Here is a 21916-nt window from a genome sequence, read left to right as displayed (position 1 = left end):
ATTTGGGCCCCCCATCAAAGGAAAGATGTACTGGTCTTGGAGATGGTCCTGAAGAGGTTTACGAGAACGATCTTGGGGATGAAGAACTTGTTAAATTAGAAACAGTTGAGCTCTCTCGGTCTAACTTGATGCAGTTTCGAAGGATGAGAGAGGATCTGATTGAAATTTACAGAATACTGAGAAAGCCTGGATAGAGTGAGTGTGGAGAAGCTATTTCCATGAGTAAGAGAGACTACAACCTGAGCTCACAGCCTCAGAGGGAAGGGATGGCCTTTGGCCCTGAGATGAGAAGGAATTTCATCAGCCCGAGGTGAACCTGTGGAACACACTAGAGCAGAAGGCTGTGGAAGATAAGTCTTTGGGTGTATTAAAGAAAAAGACAGATGGGTTCTTGATAGTGTTACAAAGCAGAGGTCGACACCCCTCTGATAATTAAAACTGAAACCCCAAAGAAGAGCACTTCGCCTCATAATTTTGATAAAGAAGTGTGACAAGTGGTATAACCCTTGTTTCATCCCCAATCTGTTATAAGGAATGGTTAAATGAAATGAAATCCTTTCACTTACTCTACAATTAATGAGTAACAATTAATTATCTAATTCCAACAGTCAACAAGTTAACATAATTCCTAACCGACTGAATAATTATTCCCTAACTACTCCTTATTCCCTAACTGAATTAAATTCTCTTGGTACACTGTTTCAATAACACAGGACCCACCTATATCAATCCAAATAATAAAAACAATAACTTAAAACTTAATCTCTCCAAGTTTGCATACTCTGTGTGTTCTCTGCTTTATCTCCAATCTTCCTTCTGCTGATCTCAAGTCACAAATGCTTTTCTTAGAGTCAGCGACTCCTACAGCACGGAGACAGGTCCTTTGGCCCAAGCTGGTCCATGCCGACCAAAATGTCCATCCACGCTAACCCCATTTCCCTGTGCTTGGCCCATATCCTTCTAAACCTTTCTTATCCATGTATTTGTCCAAATGCATTTTAAATGTTATTCAGGTACCCTCCTGAACAACTTCCACTGGCGGCTCATTCCATAAGTGTACCACCCTCTGTGTAAAAACGTTGCCCTTCAGGTTCCCTTTTATACTTTGTTCTCTAACCTTAAACTGATGCCCTCCAGTCCATGATTCCCCAACCCTGGGAAAAAGGTATTCACCCTATTCATGCCTCTCATGATCTTATACACTTCAAAAGATACCCCCCCCCCTCCCCCCCGCCACCCTCAGTCTCCTATGCAGTGAAGAAAAAAGTCCTAGTTTGTCTAATCTCCCCCTCTAACTTGGACTGTTGAGTCCAGGCAATATCCTTGTAAATTTCTTCTGCACTCTTTCCAGTTTAATAACATCCTTCCTATAGCAAGGGTACCAAAACTGAACACAATACTCCAAGTGCAGCCTCATCAACATCCTGTATAATGCAATATAACTTCCCAATTTCTCCTCAATGCCCTGACTGATGAAGGCCAGTGTGCCAAAAATCTACCTGTGACTCCACTTTCAGAGAACTGCGCACCTGACTCTGAGATCCCTCTGTTCCACTATATTCCCTACACAGGGAAGTCAGCATGACTAAGGGGAAGAGTAGGCAGGGTGCAGATGATGAATGGTAAGGGACAGGTGGTCTGAGGTGCATTTGTTTTAATGTGAAAAGTGTAGTAGGTAAGGCAGATGAACTTCGGGCTTGGATTCGTACCTGGGACTATGATGTTATTGCTATTACTGAGACTTGGTTGAAGGAAGGGCAAGGTTGACAACTAATTATCCAGGATATAGATGTTTCAGGCAGGACAGAGAGAGAGGGAGGTAAAAGGGGTGGAGGAATTGCATTACTGAACAGAGAGGATAGCAGGTCACTATGGAGGACTTGAACAGTGAGGCAATATGAGCAGAGATCAGAAATAGAAAGGGTGTGGTAACAATGTTGGGGCTGTACAACAGACTTCCCAACAGCGATCATGAGATAGAGGTACAAATATGTAAACAGATTATGGAAAGATGTAGGAGTAACAGGGTGGTGGTGATGGGAGATTTTAATTTTCCCAACTTTGACTGGGATGCACTGAGTGTTAGAGGTTTAGATGGAACAGAATTTGTATGGAATATCCAGGAGGGTTTTATCGAGCAATATATAAACAGGCCAACTTGGGAAGGGACCATACTGGACTTGGTGTTGGGGAATGAGCCCAGCCAGGTAGTTAAAGTTTCAGTAGGGGATTACTTTGGGAATAGAGATCACAATTCTGTAAGTTTTGAATTATTCATGGATAAAGATGAGAGTGGTCCAAAGGAAGAGTGCTAAATTGGGGAATGGTCAACTACAGCAAAATTCAGCAGGAGCTGAGGAATGTGGATTGGGAGCAGCTGTTTGAAGGTAAATCTACATTTGATATGTGGGAGGCTTTTAAACAGAGCTTGATTAAAGTGCAGAACTGACAATATCCCTGTGAAAAATGCGGGATAGAAAGGGCAAGATTAGGAGACCATGGATGACAGGTGAAATTGTGAGACTAGCTAAGAGGAAAAACGACACATACATAAGGTCTAAGCAACTGAAAACAGACAAAGCTTTGGAAGCATACCAGGAAAGTAGACAGACACATGAATGGGTAGGGAGCAGAGGGATACAGATCCTTAGAAAATAGGTGACAGATTTAGGTAGAGGGTCTGGATCGGTGCTGACTTGGAGGGCCAAAGGGTCTGCTCCTTTGTTCTTTTTTAGTTGTTTCTTAAGGCCCTACCATTCACCATTAAACTTTTTTTAAAATTTGACTTTCCAAAATGCGAGACCGCACACTTATCGATATTAAACTCCATTTGCCATCTCTCACCCTGCTTGCCCAGCTGATCAAGGTTGTGTTGCAATTTCTGATAACCTTCCTCACTGTGCACGATACCTCCTATTTTACTGTCATCTTCAAATTTACTAATCATGACTTGTACATTCTCATCCAAATCATTGTTATAGATAACAAATAGCCATGTGCCCAGCACTGACCCCTGAGGCACTCCACCAGTCACAGATCTCTAGTCCAACAAGCATCTTTTCACTATTACCCTCTGCTTCCTACCATCAAGTTAACTGTGTATCCAATTTTCCAGCTCCCCCTGGATTCCATGTGATCTAACCTTCCAGTTCCATGCGGAACCTTATCAAAGGCCTTACTGAAATCCATATAGACTATGTCTACTGCCCTGCCCTCGTCAACCTTTCTGGTCACTTCATCAAAGAACTCTAACAAATTTGTGAGGCTTGATCTCCCACTCACAAAGCCATGCTGAATGCTCCTAATCAAATCCTGTCTTTCCAAATGCTTGTATATCTTATCTCTCAGAATGTTCTCAAGTCACTTACCTATCACAGATGTTAGGCTTACTGGTCTACAGTTCCCAGGTTTTTCTTTGCAACCCTTCTTGATTAAGGGCAGAGCATTCGCTACCCTCCAATCTTCTGGGACTTTACCCATGGCTAATGATGGTGCAAAACATATCAGCTAGGGCCCCTGCAATGTCTTGCAGTGTTCTTGGATATATCTGGTCAGGACCAGAAGATTTGTCCACTTTCACACATTCTAATGCATTCAACAACTCCTCTACATTGATATGGATTGTCCCCAAGATATCACCATTAACTTCCCCAAGTCTTCATGTCTTTCTCCACAGTAAACACAGAGCATAGAACATAGAACATGGAACAATACAGCGCAAAACAGGCCTTTTGGCCCTTGATGTTGCGCCGACCTATGAACTAATCTAAGCCCATCCCCCTACACTATCCCATCATCATCCATGTGCTTATCCAAGGATTGTTTAAATCTCCCTAATGTGGCTGAGTTAACTACATTGACAGACAGGGCATTCCACACCCTTACCACTCTCTGAGTAAAGAATCTACCTCTGACATCTGTCCTAATTCTATCACACTTCAATTTGTAGCTATGCCCCCTCGTACAAGCTGACGTCATCATCCTAGGAAAAAGACTTTCACTGTTTCTGCTGTTTACCTATTATTTACTTATCTATGCGATTTAACTATGTGGTCTGCCTATATTGCTCACAAATCAAAGCTTTTCACTGTGCCTCGGTGCACATGACAATTAATTCAATTCAATTCAATACCCGATCTAATCCTCTGATCATCTTGTACATCTCTATCAAATCTCCTCTTTGCCTTTTTCTCTTCAATGAGAACAGTCCCAAGTCTCTCAGCCTTTCCTCATAAGAGATTTCCTCCAAACCAGGCAACATCTGATAAATCTCCTCTGCACCTTTTCCAATGCTTCCACATCCTTCCTGTAATGGGGCGACCAGAACTGTACACAATATTCCAAGTGTGGCCGCACTAGCATTTTGTATAGTTGCAGCATGACATTACTGCTCCGGAACTCAATCCCTTTACCAATAAAACCTAACACACTGTATCCCTTAACAGCACTATCAACCTGGGTGGCAACTTTCAGGGATCTATGTACATGGACTCCAAGATCCCTCTGCACATCCACACTGCTAAGAATCTTTCCATTGACCCAGTATTCTGCCTTCCTTTTATTCTTCCCAAAGTGAATCACCTCACATTTACCTGCATTGAACTCTATTTGCCACCTCTCAGCCCAATTCTATAGTTTATCTAAATCCCCCGCAAACTGGAACATTCTTCCACATTGTCCACTACTCCACTGATTTAGTGTCATCTGCAAACTTACTAACCCATCCACCTATGCCTGCGTCCACGTCATTTATAAAAATGACAAATAGCAGTGGTGCCAAAACAAATCCTTGTGGCACACCACTAGTAACCGGACTCCAGGCTGAATATTTTCATCAACCACCACTCACTACCTTCTTTCAGAAAGCCAAATTCTAATCCAAACTGTTAAATCAACTTCAATCCCATGCCTCTGCATTTTCTCCAAAAGCCTACCATGTGGAACTTTATCAAAGGCTTTACTGAAGTCCATGTACACCACGTCAACTCCCCTGCCCTCATCCACATGCTGTTCACCTTCTCAAAAAACTCAATGAGATTTGTGAGACACAACCTGCCCTTGACGAAACCATGCTGACGATCTGAAATCAAACTGTTGCTTGTTGGATGATTATAAATCTTATCTCTTATAATCCTTTCCAAAACCTTTGTTACAACAGAAGTAAGGCTCACTGGTCTATAATTACCTGGGTCATCTCTACTTGAACAAGGGCACAACATTTGCAATCCTCTAGTCCTCTGGTACAATGACAACTCAAATATCAAAGCCAAAGGCTCTGCTATCTCCTTCTTAGCTTCTCAGAGAATCCTCAGCTAAATCCCATTCAGTCCAGGGGACTTGTCTACTCTCACTCCTTCTCGAGTTGAAAAAACCTCTTACATTAACCTTGATCCTTTCTAGTCTAATATCCCATATCTCATTCTTCTCCTCTACGATATTCTCCTTTTTCTGAGTGAAAACAGATGAGAAATATTCATTTAACACCTCTCCAATCTCCACAGGGTCCACACACAACTTCCCACTTCTGTCTTTGACTGGTCCTATTCCTACCCTAGTCTCCGTTTATTCCTCACATACCTATAGAAAGCTTTAGGGTTCTCCTTTATTCTACTTCCTAAAGACTATTCATGTTCCCTCCTTGCTCTTCTTAACTCTCTCTTTAAATCCTACCTAGCTACTCTGTAACTCTTCATTGCCTCATCTGAACCATCTCGCCTCAACGTCACATAAGCCTCCCTCTTCCCCTTAACAAGAGATACAATTTCTTGTTAAGAAAGCGGTTCCCTTACCTTATCACTTCCTCCCTACCTGACAGGGATATACCTACCAAGGAGAGGTAATATCTGTTCCTTAAACCAGCTCCACATTTCGAATGTCCCCATCCCCTGCATTTTGCTATCCCATTCAATGCATCCTAAGTCTTGCCTAATTGCATTATAATTGCCCTTGCCCCATCGATAACTTTTGCCCTGTGGCATGTACCTATCCCTTTCCATCGCTAAACTAAACGTAACTGAATTATAGTCACTCTCTCTAAGATGCTCACCTATCATTAAATCAAACTCCTGGCCTGGTTCATTACCAAGCACCAGATCCCTCTTGTCAGCCCTTCAACATACTGTGTCAGGAAACCCTCCTGCACACATTGGACAAAAACCGATCCATAGTTATAGTACTTCCCCCTTCAATGTTGGGGAAGTTAAAATCCCTCATAATGACCACCCTGTTCCTTTCACTCCTGCCCAGAATTGTTTTGCTAATTCTCTGCTCCACCTCCCTGGAACTCTGCGGAGGCCTATAAAAAACTCCCAGCAGTCTGACCTCTCCTCTCCTGTTTCTCACCTCAGTCCACTCCACCTCAGTAGATGAGTCCTCGTTAAAAGTTCTTTCAGCCACCGTTATACTGTCCTAGAGTATCAAGGTCACACCTCCCCTCTTTTATCGCTTTCTCTATTCTCAATGAAAGAGGAGAATATTAATAGAGGACCTCACCCATTTCTTGCGGTTGTAAACATACATGGGGTCCACTTTGGTCCTTGAGGAGTCCTATTCTCTCCCTAGTTGTTCTTTTTCCTTCTTCCGATAATTCCTCTGTGAAGAGTTTGAGCTAGAAATAGTCTGGTACGTTTGATGAGTCTTTTTAGAGAGCCTAACAATTTGGTGTGAAAGCTAGGTTCATCCCAGATGGCAGATTGCTTTTGCTGCAGCTGAAGTTTGGCTCTCCCTTTAGATGGCAGATGTCTCTCTCCCTAATTTTCAAATCCTTGCATCTTTTATACCCGTAATTACATATTCATTTCTTTACAATCAGATGCGAGGTAGTCAAAACCAACAGATTTGAATTCAATTGGCCCTTAGTCTCCAAGTACCTTTTTAAAATAATTGGCTGAATTTAAACTGTTGTCTGGATAGAATGTTGCTAGGTTCTGGATTAGTGGTGCTGGAAGAGCACAGCAGTTCAGGCAGCATCCAAGGAGCAGTGAAATCGACTTTTCGGGTAAAAGCCCTTCATCAGGAATAAAGGCAGTGAGCCTGAAGTGTGGAGAGATAAGCTAGAGGAGGAACTCACTGCCTTTATTCCTGATGAAGGGCTTTTGCCCGAAATGTCGATTTCGCTGCTCCTTGGATGCTGCCTGAACTGCTGTGCTCTTCCAGCACCACTAATCCAGAATCTGGTTTCTAGCATCTGCAATCATCGTTTTTACCTACCAGAATGCTGCTACGATCTAGTTACTCAAAAATGTTTTGATATACTTGTTTCTATTATTGGGGCTTTGCACAATGCTTGCAAACTTCCAAGCACAGACAAAGCACAATCTCTTAAAGGTTACTGGTTTTCGATTCATTTTTTAATTTTACCATTTTACCAAATTTCGTGACAGTAGGGTCAAAGGTTACAGGGAGAAGGCAGGAGAATGGGGTTGAAAAAGATACCATCTATGGTTGAATGTTGGAGCAAACTCAGTAGGCTGAACTGCCTATTTCTCCTCCTGTACCTTACAGTCTTATGGGGGATCCCAAATTCTGCAACATCTCAACTGACATAACAACTGCTGAAGAATAAATCTAGGAGTTGAACATGCTGAATTATTAGATTAATACTTTGAACCCTGTCCATGATATCGACATTCTGCAAAAGAGTATAAAAATCATGGCTTCACAGAGTGTGCCGTTTGTGAGTAGTGTCAGGATTTGGAGGTTGTAATGTGTGTTCAGTAGACTTACCATCAGGCCTCTCAATAACATTGTGCATTGTACAGTCCCAGAGCGCCACACTGTGCTGGATAACCCTTCAGCTGTACCCATCCCCCATTTGAAAAAATCCTCTCAGTATTAGTTCTATTGCAGACTCACGTGGTTGAGGGTGGGGTGGAGCCACAAACGGTTGATTTAGACGTGGACAGACACCTTGTGCTGTCAAAACAAAAAAAAATCAAAATTCATATTGAATAATTACACTTTAATAATTGACACTTATTTGTCTTTTCTCTGGTGGCCAATTTGGGAGGGAAAAAATAGATGTTGGTCTGAGATATTTTGATTCTGATAACTGACTAAGCCTATCCTAATATTTGATGCTGTAACAGCTTTGCTGAATTAAAGCCAAAGGGTTAATTTGATGCCAGTGGAGAATGCCCCATAGTTGTTGGCTGATTTCAGTTCTCAAGGAGCAGTTCCACTTGGCACTGACCCCAATATTCTGGTTGAAGTGGCCAGCCTGAACTATGTGGACCTCATCTGGTACAACCATGTGACAGTAAAGTGGGGAATACTATTCAGTCTCTCCCGATAGCTAAAACTGTCCAGTCCCGGCAATATCACAGAACATTACAGGCTCTTCGGCCCTCTATGTTGCGCTGACCAAATCCTTGTAAATCTTTTCTGTATTCTTCAAGTTTCAGAATATCCTTCCTATAGAATTCAGGGACAACACGAGAGCAAAAGAAAAAGCAAACAATTTGATGAAGGTGAGTGAGAAGTCAGAGGATTAGGAAGCCTTTAAAAACCAGCTGAAGGTAACTAAAATAGCAATGACGGGGTAGGAGGAGATGAAATATGAGGGTAAACCATCTAGTGATATCAAAGAAGATTGCAAGAGTTGTTTTAGATATAAAAGATAAGGGAGACATAAGAGTGGACATTGGACCACTGGATAATGAGGCCTGAGAAGTAGTAATGGGGAAAAAGAAATGGCAGAGGAACTGAATCAGTCCTGAGTACCAGTCTTCATAGTGGAAGACACCAGCAGCATATCAGAACTTCAGAAGAGTCAAGGGGCAGAGGTAAGTGCAGTGGCCATCACTAAGGAGAAACTGCTGAACAAACTGAATGGTCTGAAGGTGGATAATCACCTCTCCAGATGGATTGCATCCCAGGGTCTCAATTTTGTTGGGGTATTAATATTTTCAGAAATCACTGGAGTCAGGGAAGGTCTTGGAGGAATGGGAATTGACTAACGTTAAACTCCTGCTTAAAAAGGGTGAGAGGCAGAAGATGGGAAAATTAGAGGTCGATTATCCTGACCTTGATTGATTATAAATGATGATATTGTGAAGTACTTGGAAGTGCATGGTAAATAGGACTGATTCATCAAGGGGCCATGCAGGAGGCTGCTGTATAAGAGCCCAAGGTGTTGGGGCTGGCATGGATAGAGGATAGAGGATTGGTTGACTGGCAGAAGGTGGAGAGTAGGGACAAAGGAGTCTTTATCAGGACTAACGGGGTTCTGCAGGGTCAGTGTTGGGACTCCAACAGCTTATGTTATACATTAATAATAGGGATGAAAGAACTGAAGACACAAAAATAGGCAATAGGACAGGTAGTGTTGAGGAAGTGGGGAGGGGGCAGAATAGGAGAGTGGACAGAGCAGGGCAGATTGAATTTAATGAGGGAAAGAGTGAGGTTATGTACTTTGGTAGGAAGAATAGAGGCATGGGCTATTTTCCTGTGTCTGTGTGGGTTTCATTGGGGTGTTCCTAAATCTTGCTGTCTTGTGGAGATCACAAATTCTCATTCCCTGCAACTTAGAATCATAGAATCCTTACAGTCTGGAAACAGGCCATTCAGCCCATCGAGTCCACACTGACCCACCGAAGACCATCCCAGCCGGCTAGTTCTGGATTCCCCCATTCCAGGGAAAAGACTTTGTCTATTTATCCTATCCATGCCCTTCATGGTTTTACCCCACAGTCTCCAAAGCTCCAGGGAAAACAGCCCTATTCCAGGGAAAACAGCCTATTCAGCCTCTCCCTGTAGCTCAAATCCCCCAACCCTGGCAACATTCTTGTAAATCTTTTCTGAACCCTTTCAAGTTTCACAACATCTTTCTGATAGGAAGGAGACCAGAATTGCACACAATATTCCAACAATGGCCTAACAATGTCCTGTACAGCTGCAACATGACTTCGCAATTCCAGTACTCAATACTCTGACCAATAAAGGAAAGCATACCAAACGCCTTCTTCACTACCCTATCTACCTGCAACTATACTCTCAAGAAGCTATGGACCTGCACTCTAAGGTCTCTTTGTTCAGCAACACTTCCTAGGACCTTACCATTAAGTGTATAAGTCCTGCTAAGATTTGCTTTCCCAAAATCCAGCATCTCACATTTATCTAAATTAAACTCCATCTGCCACTTCTCAGCCCGTTGGCCCATCTGATCAAAATCCTGTTGTCATCCGAGGTAACCTTCTTTGCTGTCCACTACACCTCCAATTTTGGTGTCATCTGCAAATTTACTAACTATACCTCTTACATTCACATCCAAGAGGCAGCTATGATGCAGGGGGTATATGTAGGCCATCTAATAAAGCCATAAAGAACAGAAATCAGAGTAGAAATCGGAGTAAATCTCCATGAGCCTGCTCCAGCATTCAATGGCTGATCTGATATTCCTCATGTCCACTTTCCTGCCTTTCCACCATAATCCTTGATTTCCTAACTCATCAAGAATCTACCCATCTCAGCCTTAAAAATCCACAAGGACTCTGTGCCTGTAGCTCTCTATGGCGAGAAGTTCTGAATACTCTCAACCATCTGATATAAGGCTCTGTTCAGACTGTATTTGGAATGTGGTGAACTGTTTTGGGCGTTGTACCAAATAAAAGACATGTTGGTCTCCAGAGATTCAGAAGAATGATCCAGGGATGAATAGCCTGTCATATGAGGAGCAGTTGAGGGCTCTGGGTGTGTTGGCTGCAGTTCAGAAGGATGAGTGAGAATCTGATTGACACTTCCAGAATTCTGAGGTGTCTGGATAGAGTGACCGTAGAGAAGATGCTTCCACTAGTAGAACAGACTAGGACCTGAAGGCACAGCCTCAAAGTAAAAGGATCTATATGGACTTCAGTAAGGCATTCGACAAGATTCCCCATGGGAGACTGGTTAGCAAGGTTAGATCTCATGGGAGAACTAGCCATTTGGATACAGAACTGACTCAAAGGTAGAAGACAGAGGGTGGTGGTAGAGGGTTGTTTATCAGACTGGAGGCCTGTGACCAGTGGAATGCCACAAGGTCCATCACTGGGTCCATCACATTTTGTCATTTATAAAACTGACTTGGATGTGAACATAAGAGGTATAGTTAGTAAGTTTGCAGATTACACCAAAATTGGAGGTGTAGTGGACAGTGAAGAAGGTTACCTCAGAGTATAACAGGATCTTGATCAGATGGGCCAATGGGCTGAGGAGTGGCTGAAGGAGTTTAGTTTAGAGAAATGGGAGGTGCTGCATTTGGGAAAATCAAGTCAGAGCAGGACATACATACTTAATGGTAAGATCCTGGGGAGTGTTGCTGAACAAAGAGACCTTGGAGTGCAGGTTCATAGCTCCTTGAAAGTGGAATTGCAGGCAGATAGGATAGTGAAGAAGGTATGCTTTTCTTTATTGGTCAGAGCATTGGGAATATGAGTTGGGAGGTCATGTCGCGGCTGTACAGGACATTGATTAGGCCACTTTTGGAAAACTGCATGCAATTCTGGTCTCCTTCCCATCGGTAAGAATGTTGTGAAACTTGAAAGGGTTCAGAAAAGATTTACAAAGATATTGCCAGGGTTGGAGGATTTCAGCTGTAAGGAGAGGCTGAACAGGCTGGGGCTGTTTTCCCTGGAGCGTCGGAGGCTGAGGGGTGACCTTATAGAGGTTTACAAAATTATGAGGGGCATGGATAGGATAAATAGACAAAGTCTTTTTCCCTTGGGTGGGGGAGCCCAGAAATAGAAGGCATAGGTTTTGGGTGAGAGGGAAAAGATATAAAAGGGAACTAAGGGGCAACTTTTTCATGCAGAGGATGGAGCGTGTATGGAATGAGCTGCCAGAGGAAGTGACAACATTTAAAAGGCATCTGGATGGGTATATGAATAGGAAGGGTTTAGAGGGATATGGGCCAAGTGCTGAAAATGGGACTAGATTAGTTTAGGATGTCTGGTTGGTATGAATGAGTTGGACCAACGCATCTGTTTCCATGCTGTACATCTCTATCACTCTATGACTCTATGAGGATGACCTTTAGAACTGAGATGATGCAGACTTTTAGCAGGCCGAAGGTGGTGAATCTGTGGAAAATATTGCTGGAGAGTGCCGTAGAGGTCAAGTAGTTGCATGCATTTAAGACACAGATAGGTTCTTGATTGTTTACCGGATCAAGAATCACAGGAAGAAGGCAGGAGAATGGGGTTTAGAAGATATCACCTATGATCGAATGTTGTAGCAGACTCGATGGGCTGAACAGCCTAATTCTGCTCCTATATCTTATGGTCTGATAGAGAATCCCAAATTCTGGGTTCCCTACAACTACACAACTAACTTAACAAGCTGAAGAATAAATATAGGAGTTGAACATGCCGAATTAATAGATTAATGCTTTGTACCCTGTCAACGATATCAACATTCTGCAAAAGAGTATGAAAATCACAGATTCACAGAGTGTACCATTTGTGTGCGGTCAGGTTTTGGAGGCTGTCATATGTGTTCAATAGAAATGCATCACGGCTCTCAATAACAATGTGCATTATACAGTCCCAGAACACCACAGGGTGCTGCATAATCCTTCAGCTGTACCCATCCCCAATTCAGAAATATCCGCTCAGTATTAGTTCTATTGCTGACTCACGTGGTTGAAGGCCTGGTGGAGGCATAAACGGTCGACTTGGTTGTGGGCAGACACCTCGTGCTGTCAAAACAGAAATATCAAAATACGTATTGAGCAATTACACTTTAATAAATGACACTTAGTTGCCTTTCCTCTGGTAGTCATTTTGGGATGAAACAATTTGATGTTGGTCTCTGAGATATTTTGATTCTCAAAGCTCTGAGTGAGCCTATCTTGTAAATTAATGCTGTAACATAGAGTCATAGTCATAGAGATGTACAGCATGAAAACAGACCCTTCGGTCCAACTCGTCCATGCTTACCAGATATCCCAACCCAATCTAGTCCCACCTGCCAGCACGAAGCCCATATCCCACCAAACCCTTCCTATTCATATACCCATCCAAATGTCTCTTAAGTGTTGCAATTGTACCAGCCTCCACCACATCCTCTGGCAGCTCAATCTATACACGTACCACCCTCTGAGTGAAAAAGTTGCCCCTTAGGTCTCTTTTATATCTTTCCCCTCTCATTCTAAACCTATGCCCTCTAGCTCTGGACTCCCCAACCCCGGGGAAAAGACTTTGTCTATTTATCCTATCCATGCCCCTCATAATTTTGTAAACCTCTATAAGGTCACCCCTCAGCCTCTGATGCTCCAGGGAAAACAGCCCCAGCCTGTTCAGCCTCTCCCTGTAGCTCAGATCATCCAACCCTGGCAATGTCCTTGTAAATCTTTTCTGAACCCTTTCAAGTTTCACAATATCTTTCTGATAGGAAGGAGACCAGAATTGCGCGCAATATTCCAACAGTGGCCTAACCAATGTCCTGTACAGCCGCAACATGACCTCCCAACTCCTGCACTCAAGACTCTGACCAATAAAGGAAAGCATACCAAATGCCGTCTTCACTATCCTATCTACCTGCGATTCCACTTTCAAGGAGCTATGAACCTGCACTCCAAGGTCTCTTTGTTCAGCAACATTCCCTAGGACCTTACCATTAAGTGTATAAGTCCTGCTAAGATTTGCTTTCCCAAAATGCAGCACCTCGCATTTATCTGAATTAAACTCCATCTGCCACTTCTCTGCCCATTGGCCCATCTTGTCAAGATCTGGTTGTAATCTGAGGTAACCTTCTTCGCTGGCCATTACACCTCCAATTTTGGTGTCATCTGCAAACTTACTAACTGCACCTCTTATGGCCGCATCCAAATCATTTATGTAAATGACAAAAAATAGAGGACCCAGCACCGATCCTTGTAGCACTCCACTGGTCACAGGCCTCCAGTCTGAAAAACAACTCTCCATCACCACCCTCTGTCTTCTACCTTTGAGTCAGTTCTGTATCCAAATGGCTAGTTTTCCCTGTATTCCATGAGATCTAACCTTGCTAATCAGTCTCCCATGGGGAACCTTGTCAAACGCCTTATTGAAGTCCATATAGATCACATCTATAGCTCTGCCCTCATCAATCCTCTTTGTTACTTCTTCAAAAAACTCAATCAAGTTTGTGAGACATGATTTCCCACGCACAAAGCCATGTTGACTATCCCTAATCAGTCCTTGCCTTTCCAAATACATGTACATCCTGTCTGTCAGGATTCCCTCCAACAACTTGCCCACCACCGAGGTCAGGCTCACCGGTCTATAGTTCCCTGGCTTGTCTTTACCGCCCTTCTTAAACAGTGGCACCACATTTGCTAACCTCCAGTCTTCTGGCACCTCACCTGAGACTATCGATGATACAAATATCTCAGCAAGAGGCCCAGCAATCACTTCTCTAGCTTCCCACAGAGTTCTCGGGTACACCTGATCAGGTCCTGGGGATTTATCCACTTTTAATTGTTTCAAGACATCCAGCACTTCCTCCTCTGTAATCTGGACATTTTGGAAGATGTCACCATCTAATTTCCTACAGTCTATATCTTCCATATCCTTTTCCACAGTAAATACTGATACAAAATATTCATTTTGTATCTCCTCCATTTTCTGTGGCTCCAACAAAGACCGTCTTGCTGATCTTTGAGGGCCCCTATTCTCTCCCTAGTTACCCTTTTGTCCTTAATATATTTGTAAGAACCCTTTAGATTCTCCTTAATTCTATTTGCCAAAGCTATCTCATGTCCCTGTTTTGCCCTCCTGATTTCCCTCTTATGTATACTCCTATTTTCTTTATACTCTTCAAGTCCTTCATCAGGAATGAGGCTGGGAACCTCCGGATTGGGGAGATAAATGGGAGGGTGGGTGGGGCTGGGGAGAAGGTAGGTGAGAGTGCAATAGGTGGATGGAGGTGGGGATGAAGGTGATAAGTCGGAGAGAAGGGTGCAGCAGATAGGTGGGAAGGAAGATTGACAGGTAGGACAGGTCATGAGGATGGTGCTGAGCTGGAAGGTTGGAACGGGGGGAAGGGGAGGTACACAAGCCTCATTCCTGATGAAGGGCTTATGCCCAAAACGTCGATTCTCGTGCTCCTCAGATGCTGCCTGACCTGCTGTGCCTTTCCAGCACTCTCGATCCTGAAATGAATTAATACTGGCCGTGTCAGTAATATAAACATTCTGCAAAAGGTTGTAGAAATGAAAAACTCACTGCTCGTACCAGTTGTGAGTGAGGTTGGGAACTGAAAGCTTTGATGTGTGTTCAATGAAATCATAATTGAGGCTCTCAATTAACATTGTGTGTTGTACAGTCCCTAAGCCCTACCATGTGTTGCAGAACCCTTCAGCTGTACTCATTCCCCATTCTGAAACATCCGCTCTGTATTAGGTCTATTGCTGACTTACGTGGTTGAAGGCCTGGTGGAGGCATAAACTGCTGAATTTGTTGCAGGTAGACACTTGGTGCTGTCAAAACAAAAAAAAATCAAAATTCTTATTGAACAATTACATTTTAATAGTTGACACTTAACTGACTTTCTATGATAGCAAATTTTGGAATCTAAAAATATTTTGATTCTCAAAATTCCTTGGGAGTTTATTCAAATCTTTTACCTGATAGCAATGTGGAGAGCTGAAAATGTATTGCTGGAAAAGCGCAGCAGGTCAGGCAGCATCCAAGGAGCAGGAGAATCGACGTTTCGGGCATGAGCCCTTCTTCAAGTTCCTGAAGAAGGGCTCATGCTGGAAACGTCGATTCTCCTGCTCCTTATATGCTGCCTGACCTGCTGCGCTTTTCCAGCAATACATTTTCAGCTCTGATCTCCAGCATCTGCAGTCCTCACTTTCTCCTAGCAACGTGGAGAGGTATAGTAAGTGTCAATTCAAAGGCCAAAGTAATGTTCTGGGCACCTGAGTTTGAATCTTGCCATCACAGATGGTGGAATTTGAATGCAATAAAAGTCTGCAATTAAGAGTCTAATGATAACCAGGAATTGTTGGGGAAAAACCCATCTAGGTTTCAGGGATGGAAGCTGCCATCCTTACCTGGTCTGGCCTACATGTGGCTCCAGACCCACAGTAATGCTCTGGGGAATTAAGGATGGGTAATACGTGCTGGTCTAGCTAGTGATGCCCTCATTGTGTAAACAAATAGAACAAAAAGAAATAAAATAGCTGAGGGAAGGCTGGAGTTTGTTCAGGTGAGGAGGGAGTGAGGAATATAAAACTGCCAGGAAGAGCATCTTTCAACATATAAAAAGGAAGAGAGAAGTCAAGGTGAATCTCTGAGAAAATGAATCTGGAGAACAAGAAAATAGTAGAGGAGTTAAGCAGACATTTGCATCAATCTTTAAGTGACTTCGAGCATCCTTTAATAAGGAAGAATATGGCGGAGGAATTCAATTTCATCACAAAAGAGGTAGCATTAGACAAACTAATGGGCTAAAGGCAGGTCAGACCCCTGGCCTTGATGGCTTGCATCTTAGGATCCTAAAACAGGCAGCTACAGAGATAGTGAATAAAGAACAAAGAAAATTTACAGCCCAGGACCAGGACCTTTGGCCCTCCAAGCCTAAGACGATCCAAATCTACTGTCTAAACCAATTCCTAAGCATCTGTACCCCTCTGCTCCCCACTTACTCATGCATCTGTACAGATGTACCTTAAATGAATCTACCGTGCCTGCCTCTACTACCTCTGCTGGCAACCCATTCCAGGCACCTACCACCCTCTGTGTAAAGTACTTGCTGCATATATACCCCTTGAAATTTTCACCTCTCACCTTGAAAGCGTGACCCATCATTACTGAATCCTTCATCCTGGGAAAAGCTTATCTCTATCTACCCTGTCTATACCCTTCATGATTTTGTAGATCTCAATCAGGTCCCCCCTCAATCTCCTTTTTTCTAATGAAAACCATTCTAACCTACTCAACCTCTCTTCATAGCTAGCACCTTCTGTACCAGGCAACATCCTCGTGTCTGCGTGGGTTTCCTCCAGGTGCTCCGGTTTCCTCCCACAGTCCAAAGATGTGCAGGTCAGGTGAATTGGCCATGCTAAATTGCCCGTAGTGTTAGGTAAGGGGTATGGGTGGGTTGCGCTTCGGCGGGTCGGTGTGGACTTGCTGGGCTGAAGGGCCTGTTTCCACACTGTAAGTAATCTAATCTAATCTAATCTAATCTAAAACCTTCTCTGTACCCTCTCCAAAGCGTCCATATCGTTTTGGTAGTATGGCAACCAGAACTGTACACAGTATTCTAAATGCAACAGAACCAAAATCTTGTACAATTTTAACATGACCTGCCAGCTCTTATGACCTTTAACATGACCTGCCAGATTCCTGATGAAGGGCTTTTGCCCGAAACGTCGATTTCGAAGCTACTTGGATGCTGCCTGAACTGCTGTGCTCTTCTAGCACCACTAATCCAGAATCTGGTTTCCAGCATCTGCAGTCATTGTTTTTACCTGCCAGCTCTTATACTCAATACCCCGCCCAATAAAGGCAAGCATACCATATGTTGGTTGTAATTTTCCAAAAGTCATTGGATTCTGAAAATGTGCCAGAGAATTGAAAAACTGTTAATGTTGATACCCCTATTCAAAAATAGATGGAGGCAAAACTTGGGTAACTATAGGCCGATTGGCCTAACATCTATCGTTGGAAAAGTATTGGAATAGATTACTGAGGAAATAACAGCAGAACATCTGGAAAATCATAATCTATTCAAGCAGAGTCAGCATTGCTTTATGAAAGAAACATCATGCCTGACTGAGTTATTAGAGTTTTGAGAGGAAGTCTCAACCAGAGTGGAGAGAGGGGAACTAGATGCATTGCTTTTGTCAAGGTTTGAAAAGGGACAGCATAAAAGCTTCTGATTGGAGTTGTTAACCTGGTCCAATCAGTGAGCCCTAGTTGACAGAGAAGAACAAGAACATAAAAAGAAAAAAAATAAAAAGAACAGGAGTGATTGATCACAAAAAAAATAAAAAAAGAGAAACAAAAAGAACAAGAACATAAAAATAAGCACTACCACAGTTAGGTGGTAGTGTGGGGGTTAAGAAAAAAAAAGAAGAAGAAAAGAAAAAAAGAAGTGGAAGGTTACTGCTCGATAAAAAAAAGGAGTTTCTCACAAAGCATTTCCCTTTGATGTAAAAAAAAGAAAAAAAAAGAACAAGAACATCAGGTCCAGGCAGCGGGCCATGGAGGGGGTCGTTAGAGCCGACTGCCTGCCCCTCTTCCGCAGTTACGTTAGGGCCCGGGTGTCCTTGGAGAAGGAGCACGCGGTGTCCACCAACACCCTGGAGTTGTTCAGGGAGAGGTGGGCGCCGTAGGGAGTGGAGTGCATCATTTCCCCTCCAACTCTATTTTGATTTAGTCCCTACCCTCCCCTTCACTGTTTTGATCACACAGCATTGCCCTTTGATGTGAAGGGCAGTGCTTGTAACTGGCCACTCGGGTGTTTTCCTATCTTCCTGGTGGTGGAAATTGAATAACGATTCATGCACCTTGTGTCTCTCACTGTGTCTCACACCTGCACACACGCAACATGGGTGCGGGGGGAAAAAATAAGCACTACCGCAGTTAGGCGGTAGTGTGGGGGTATAAAAAGGAAAAAAAAGAGTAGTAGTGTCAGACATCCAGTAAAAAAGAAAAAAAAGAACAACAACATTACATTAGAGCCCGGCTATCTCTGGAGAAGGAGCACGCAGTGTCCACCAACACCCTTAAGCTGTTCAGGGAGAGGTGGGTGCCGCAGGGAGTGGAGTGTATTATTTCCCCTCCAATTCTACTTTGATTTAATCCCTGCCCTTCCCTTTACTGTTTGATCACACAGCATTGCCCTTTGAGAAGGGCATCACTTGTCACTGGCCACTCTGGTGTTTCCTTTCTTCCTGGTGGTGGAAACTGAATAAAATTTCGTGCACCTTGTGACTTTCACTGTGTCTTACACCTGCACTCACACAACATGGGTGCGGGGGAATAAATAAGCACTACTGCAGTTAGGCGGCAGTGTGGGGATAATTAAAAAAAACATGAGTGTCAGAGGCTTTGTTCACTCTAGAAGAAAAAATAAACAGGAGTATCAGACATTCTGTTCATTCAAAGAGCTGGGAAAAAAAAAATTAAAAAGAACAGGAACTTCAAAGATCCTGTTCAATTTGAGAGCTTGATCAGTTTCAAGGACGCTCTACGTGTAAATAGAGGTGTCTTTGTGGTGGGAAACCAGTTTTGGTAGAGTTATTTCTGAGTTCTTTACTCAGTGAGTTGTGATCTTTACTCAGCGAGTCGTGAGTTCATGGAATGCCCTGCCAGTAGCAGTGGTGGACTCTCCCTCTTTATGGGCATTTAAACGGGCATTGGATAGGCATATGGAGGATAGTGGGCTAGTGTAGGTTAGGTGGGCTTGGATCGGCGCAACATCGAGGGCCGAAGGGCCTGTACTGCGCTGTATTTTTCTATGTTCTATTTCAGGGTGAAGAGAGAAAAGCACGCCCTGAAGAAATTTGCTCGCAACAGTCGTCTTTGAGTTGAAGTGAGCATTTCTAGCACCATGCAGTCATTTGGGAAGGTTGACTTGTTCAATCCTGCCATCAAAGACTGGGCCCAGAATATGGAAGGAATGCATTATATATTCTGGGCAAATGACATTTGAGCAGATGAAAAATAATGAGTAATCCTCTTGACAGCTTGTGGACCCACAGTTTTTTCAGTTATTAGGAGACTAACTTTTGCTGAGGCACCAGATACTAGTTTGAGTACTTTATGATGGGTCAGGTTTTGTCCAATGTGTGCAGGATGGTTCCCTGACCCTGTATGTAGACAAGCGCTTTAAAATGCGGGGTGATAGATATAGGACAGATGTCAGAGATAGTTTCTTTACTCAGAGAGTAGTAGAGGCGTGGAACGCACTGCCTGCAACAGTAGTAGACTCGCCAACTTTAAGGACATTTAAATGGTCATTGGATAGAAATATGGATGAAAATGGAATTGTGTTGGATGAATGGGCATCAGATTAAGTAAGAAAATTCATACGCTGGTAACCAGGAGAGTACACATTCTGGAAAGTCCACCTACAGCTGGTTTGGAACAGGTAAATTGCTGAACAACATCCAAATCAGAACAAATCAAAATAAACATCTGGCTAAATGGTCACCCAGTTCTGATCAAGCTTGATACCAATGCACCTGTTTCAGTGATCGCAGAACCAGTCTTAATAATATTTGCTTTCAACTCCAACCCTTAGGTTTGTGCAAGGCCTTGGCTGGGCTGAGAACCTACATCAAAGAACCTTTACAAATTACTGATTGGTCGGACCTCACAGTCAGTACTGCCAGCACCGCCCACTCCGCACATTGTGCTGATTTGGATTCCGTTCCAGTCTTATGAAAAGCAGCTGGTTCGGTTACCACTGAACATAGTAAAAGGCTTGGGCCTAAGCTTGATGGGGTTGGTTTAAAAAGATTCACCTGGACTGGTTCAACAATTTTTGATTCGAAAATGGCTGCCTGAATGAATTAAATACCCGCAAGTTTTTCAGGAAGATATAGGCACTATCAAAGGAGTCAAGGCCCCCTTGCATGTTGACAGGGAAACAATTTCAAGATTCTGCAGGGCTCATCCAGTGCCATTTGCCTTATGGGCAAAGGCAGAAATCAGAAGGCTGGGAAGGAATCCAAGTCAGTATAGATTGTGGAAAGGGCAGTGCTGACAGTACTGATTGTGAGGTCCGACCGGTCAGTTCACCTTTGTTGGGATTTTAAATAAATGGTAAACTATATTTTCACAGCTGGTTAAAGACCCGATCTCCTGCATTGAGGATTTGTGTACAAAGTTAGTGGGGTGATGGTGTCCTTCATGAAGCAGGATGTATGCCATAGGTACTTGCAATTGTAATCAGATGAGGATTCCGAGAAGTATGCTTGTGGCACTTAATACCTAGTAGGGTATGTACTATGAAATGATATCGCCCCTTTATGGGCATCAATCTGTGCCATTTTCCAGCAGACGACGGGGAACATTGTACAAGGACTACCCTAGGTAGCCATTTATTGAGATGATGTGCTAATAGCAGGGAAGACCAATAAGGAGCACTTAGAGAGCTTGGACATTGCTGTTAGATATTTCTCCCAGGCAGGCAAACGACTTGGAATAAAACTGTATGTTCCAGATACCTCAAGTGACCTACTTAAGTTATAAAGTCAACAAGACCAGGTTATACCCATTTGAAGATAAAATGAGGGCGATCAAAGGTGCCCCGGCTCCCACATCTGAACTGGAGCTTAGGACTTTCCTTGGGCTGGTGAATTAATATGGAAAATTCCTACATAACCTGGCCTCTATCATGGTAACTTTGCATCATCTCTTCAAAAAGGACCAGCCTTGAAAATGGTCACATTGCTAAGCGGAGTTTTTAGGGAGTGAAGAAACAGCTGTCAACATCTAAGGTGATGGAACCCTATGATCTCAAGTGAGATCTGGTATTGACATGTGATGCCTCCCCGTTTTGAGATATTATTAGCTCATAGGTAGCCCAATGGAGAGCAATGCCAAACTGCATATGCATCCAGCAACGTGACTAATGCTGAGCGTGAAAATGCCCAGATAGAGAAGGTTTGGTGATTAGATTTGGATACAGGAAGTTCCACCAATGCTTTTAAGGATTTAAATTTGTAATACCTGACCACAAACACCTGCTCAGTCTACTTAAAGAGGATAAGGCAGTACCGTCCATCACTTACGGCTGAATTCAGAGGTGGGCTCTAATACTAAATGTGCATAATTACAAGTTGGAAGACTGTCTGGGAGGCCAAGTGGCAAATGAGGATGCATTGAGCTGCCTTCCGCTGGTAGATACACCATCAATGGTACAGTCACTGCAAGAGTCTGTAATGGTTTTACATTTTCTGGACATACTTCCAGTCACAGCTGACAATATCAGACTTTGC

At 43.3% G+C, this 21916-nt stretch overlaps 1 protein-coding gene across 1 annotated transcript in view; it reads right to left on the bottom strand.

Moving 5' to 3' along the window:
• Positions 1-6522, bottom strand: part of LOC140480293 (uncharacterized) — a 129201-nt gene extending 122679 nt beyond the window's left edge. Inside the window, exon 1 of the mRNA XM_072574997.1 lies at positions 6493-6522. Coding sequence (XP_072431098.1) covers positions 6493-6496 — 4 coding nt within the window. The 5' untranslated portion in view covers positions 6497-6522. The remainder of the gene's footprint in view (positions 1-6492) is intronic.
• Positions 6523-21916: the final 15394 nt, after the last annotated feature.

The sequence above is a fragment of the Chiloscyllium punctatum genome, chromosome 8 (genome assembly GCF_047496795.1).
Source record: "Chiloscyllium punctatum isolate Juve2018m chromosome 8, sChiPun1.3, whole genome shotgun sequence".
Classification (NCBI taxonomy): Eukaryota; Metazoa; Chordata; class Chondrichthyes; order Orectolobiformes; family Hemiscylliidae; genus Chiloscyllium; species Chiloscyllium punctatum.
This window is presented reverse-complemented; position numbering and strand designations above follow the sequence as displayed.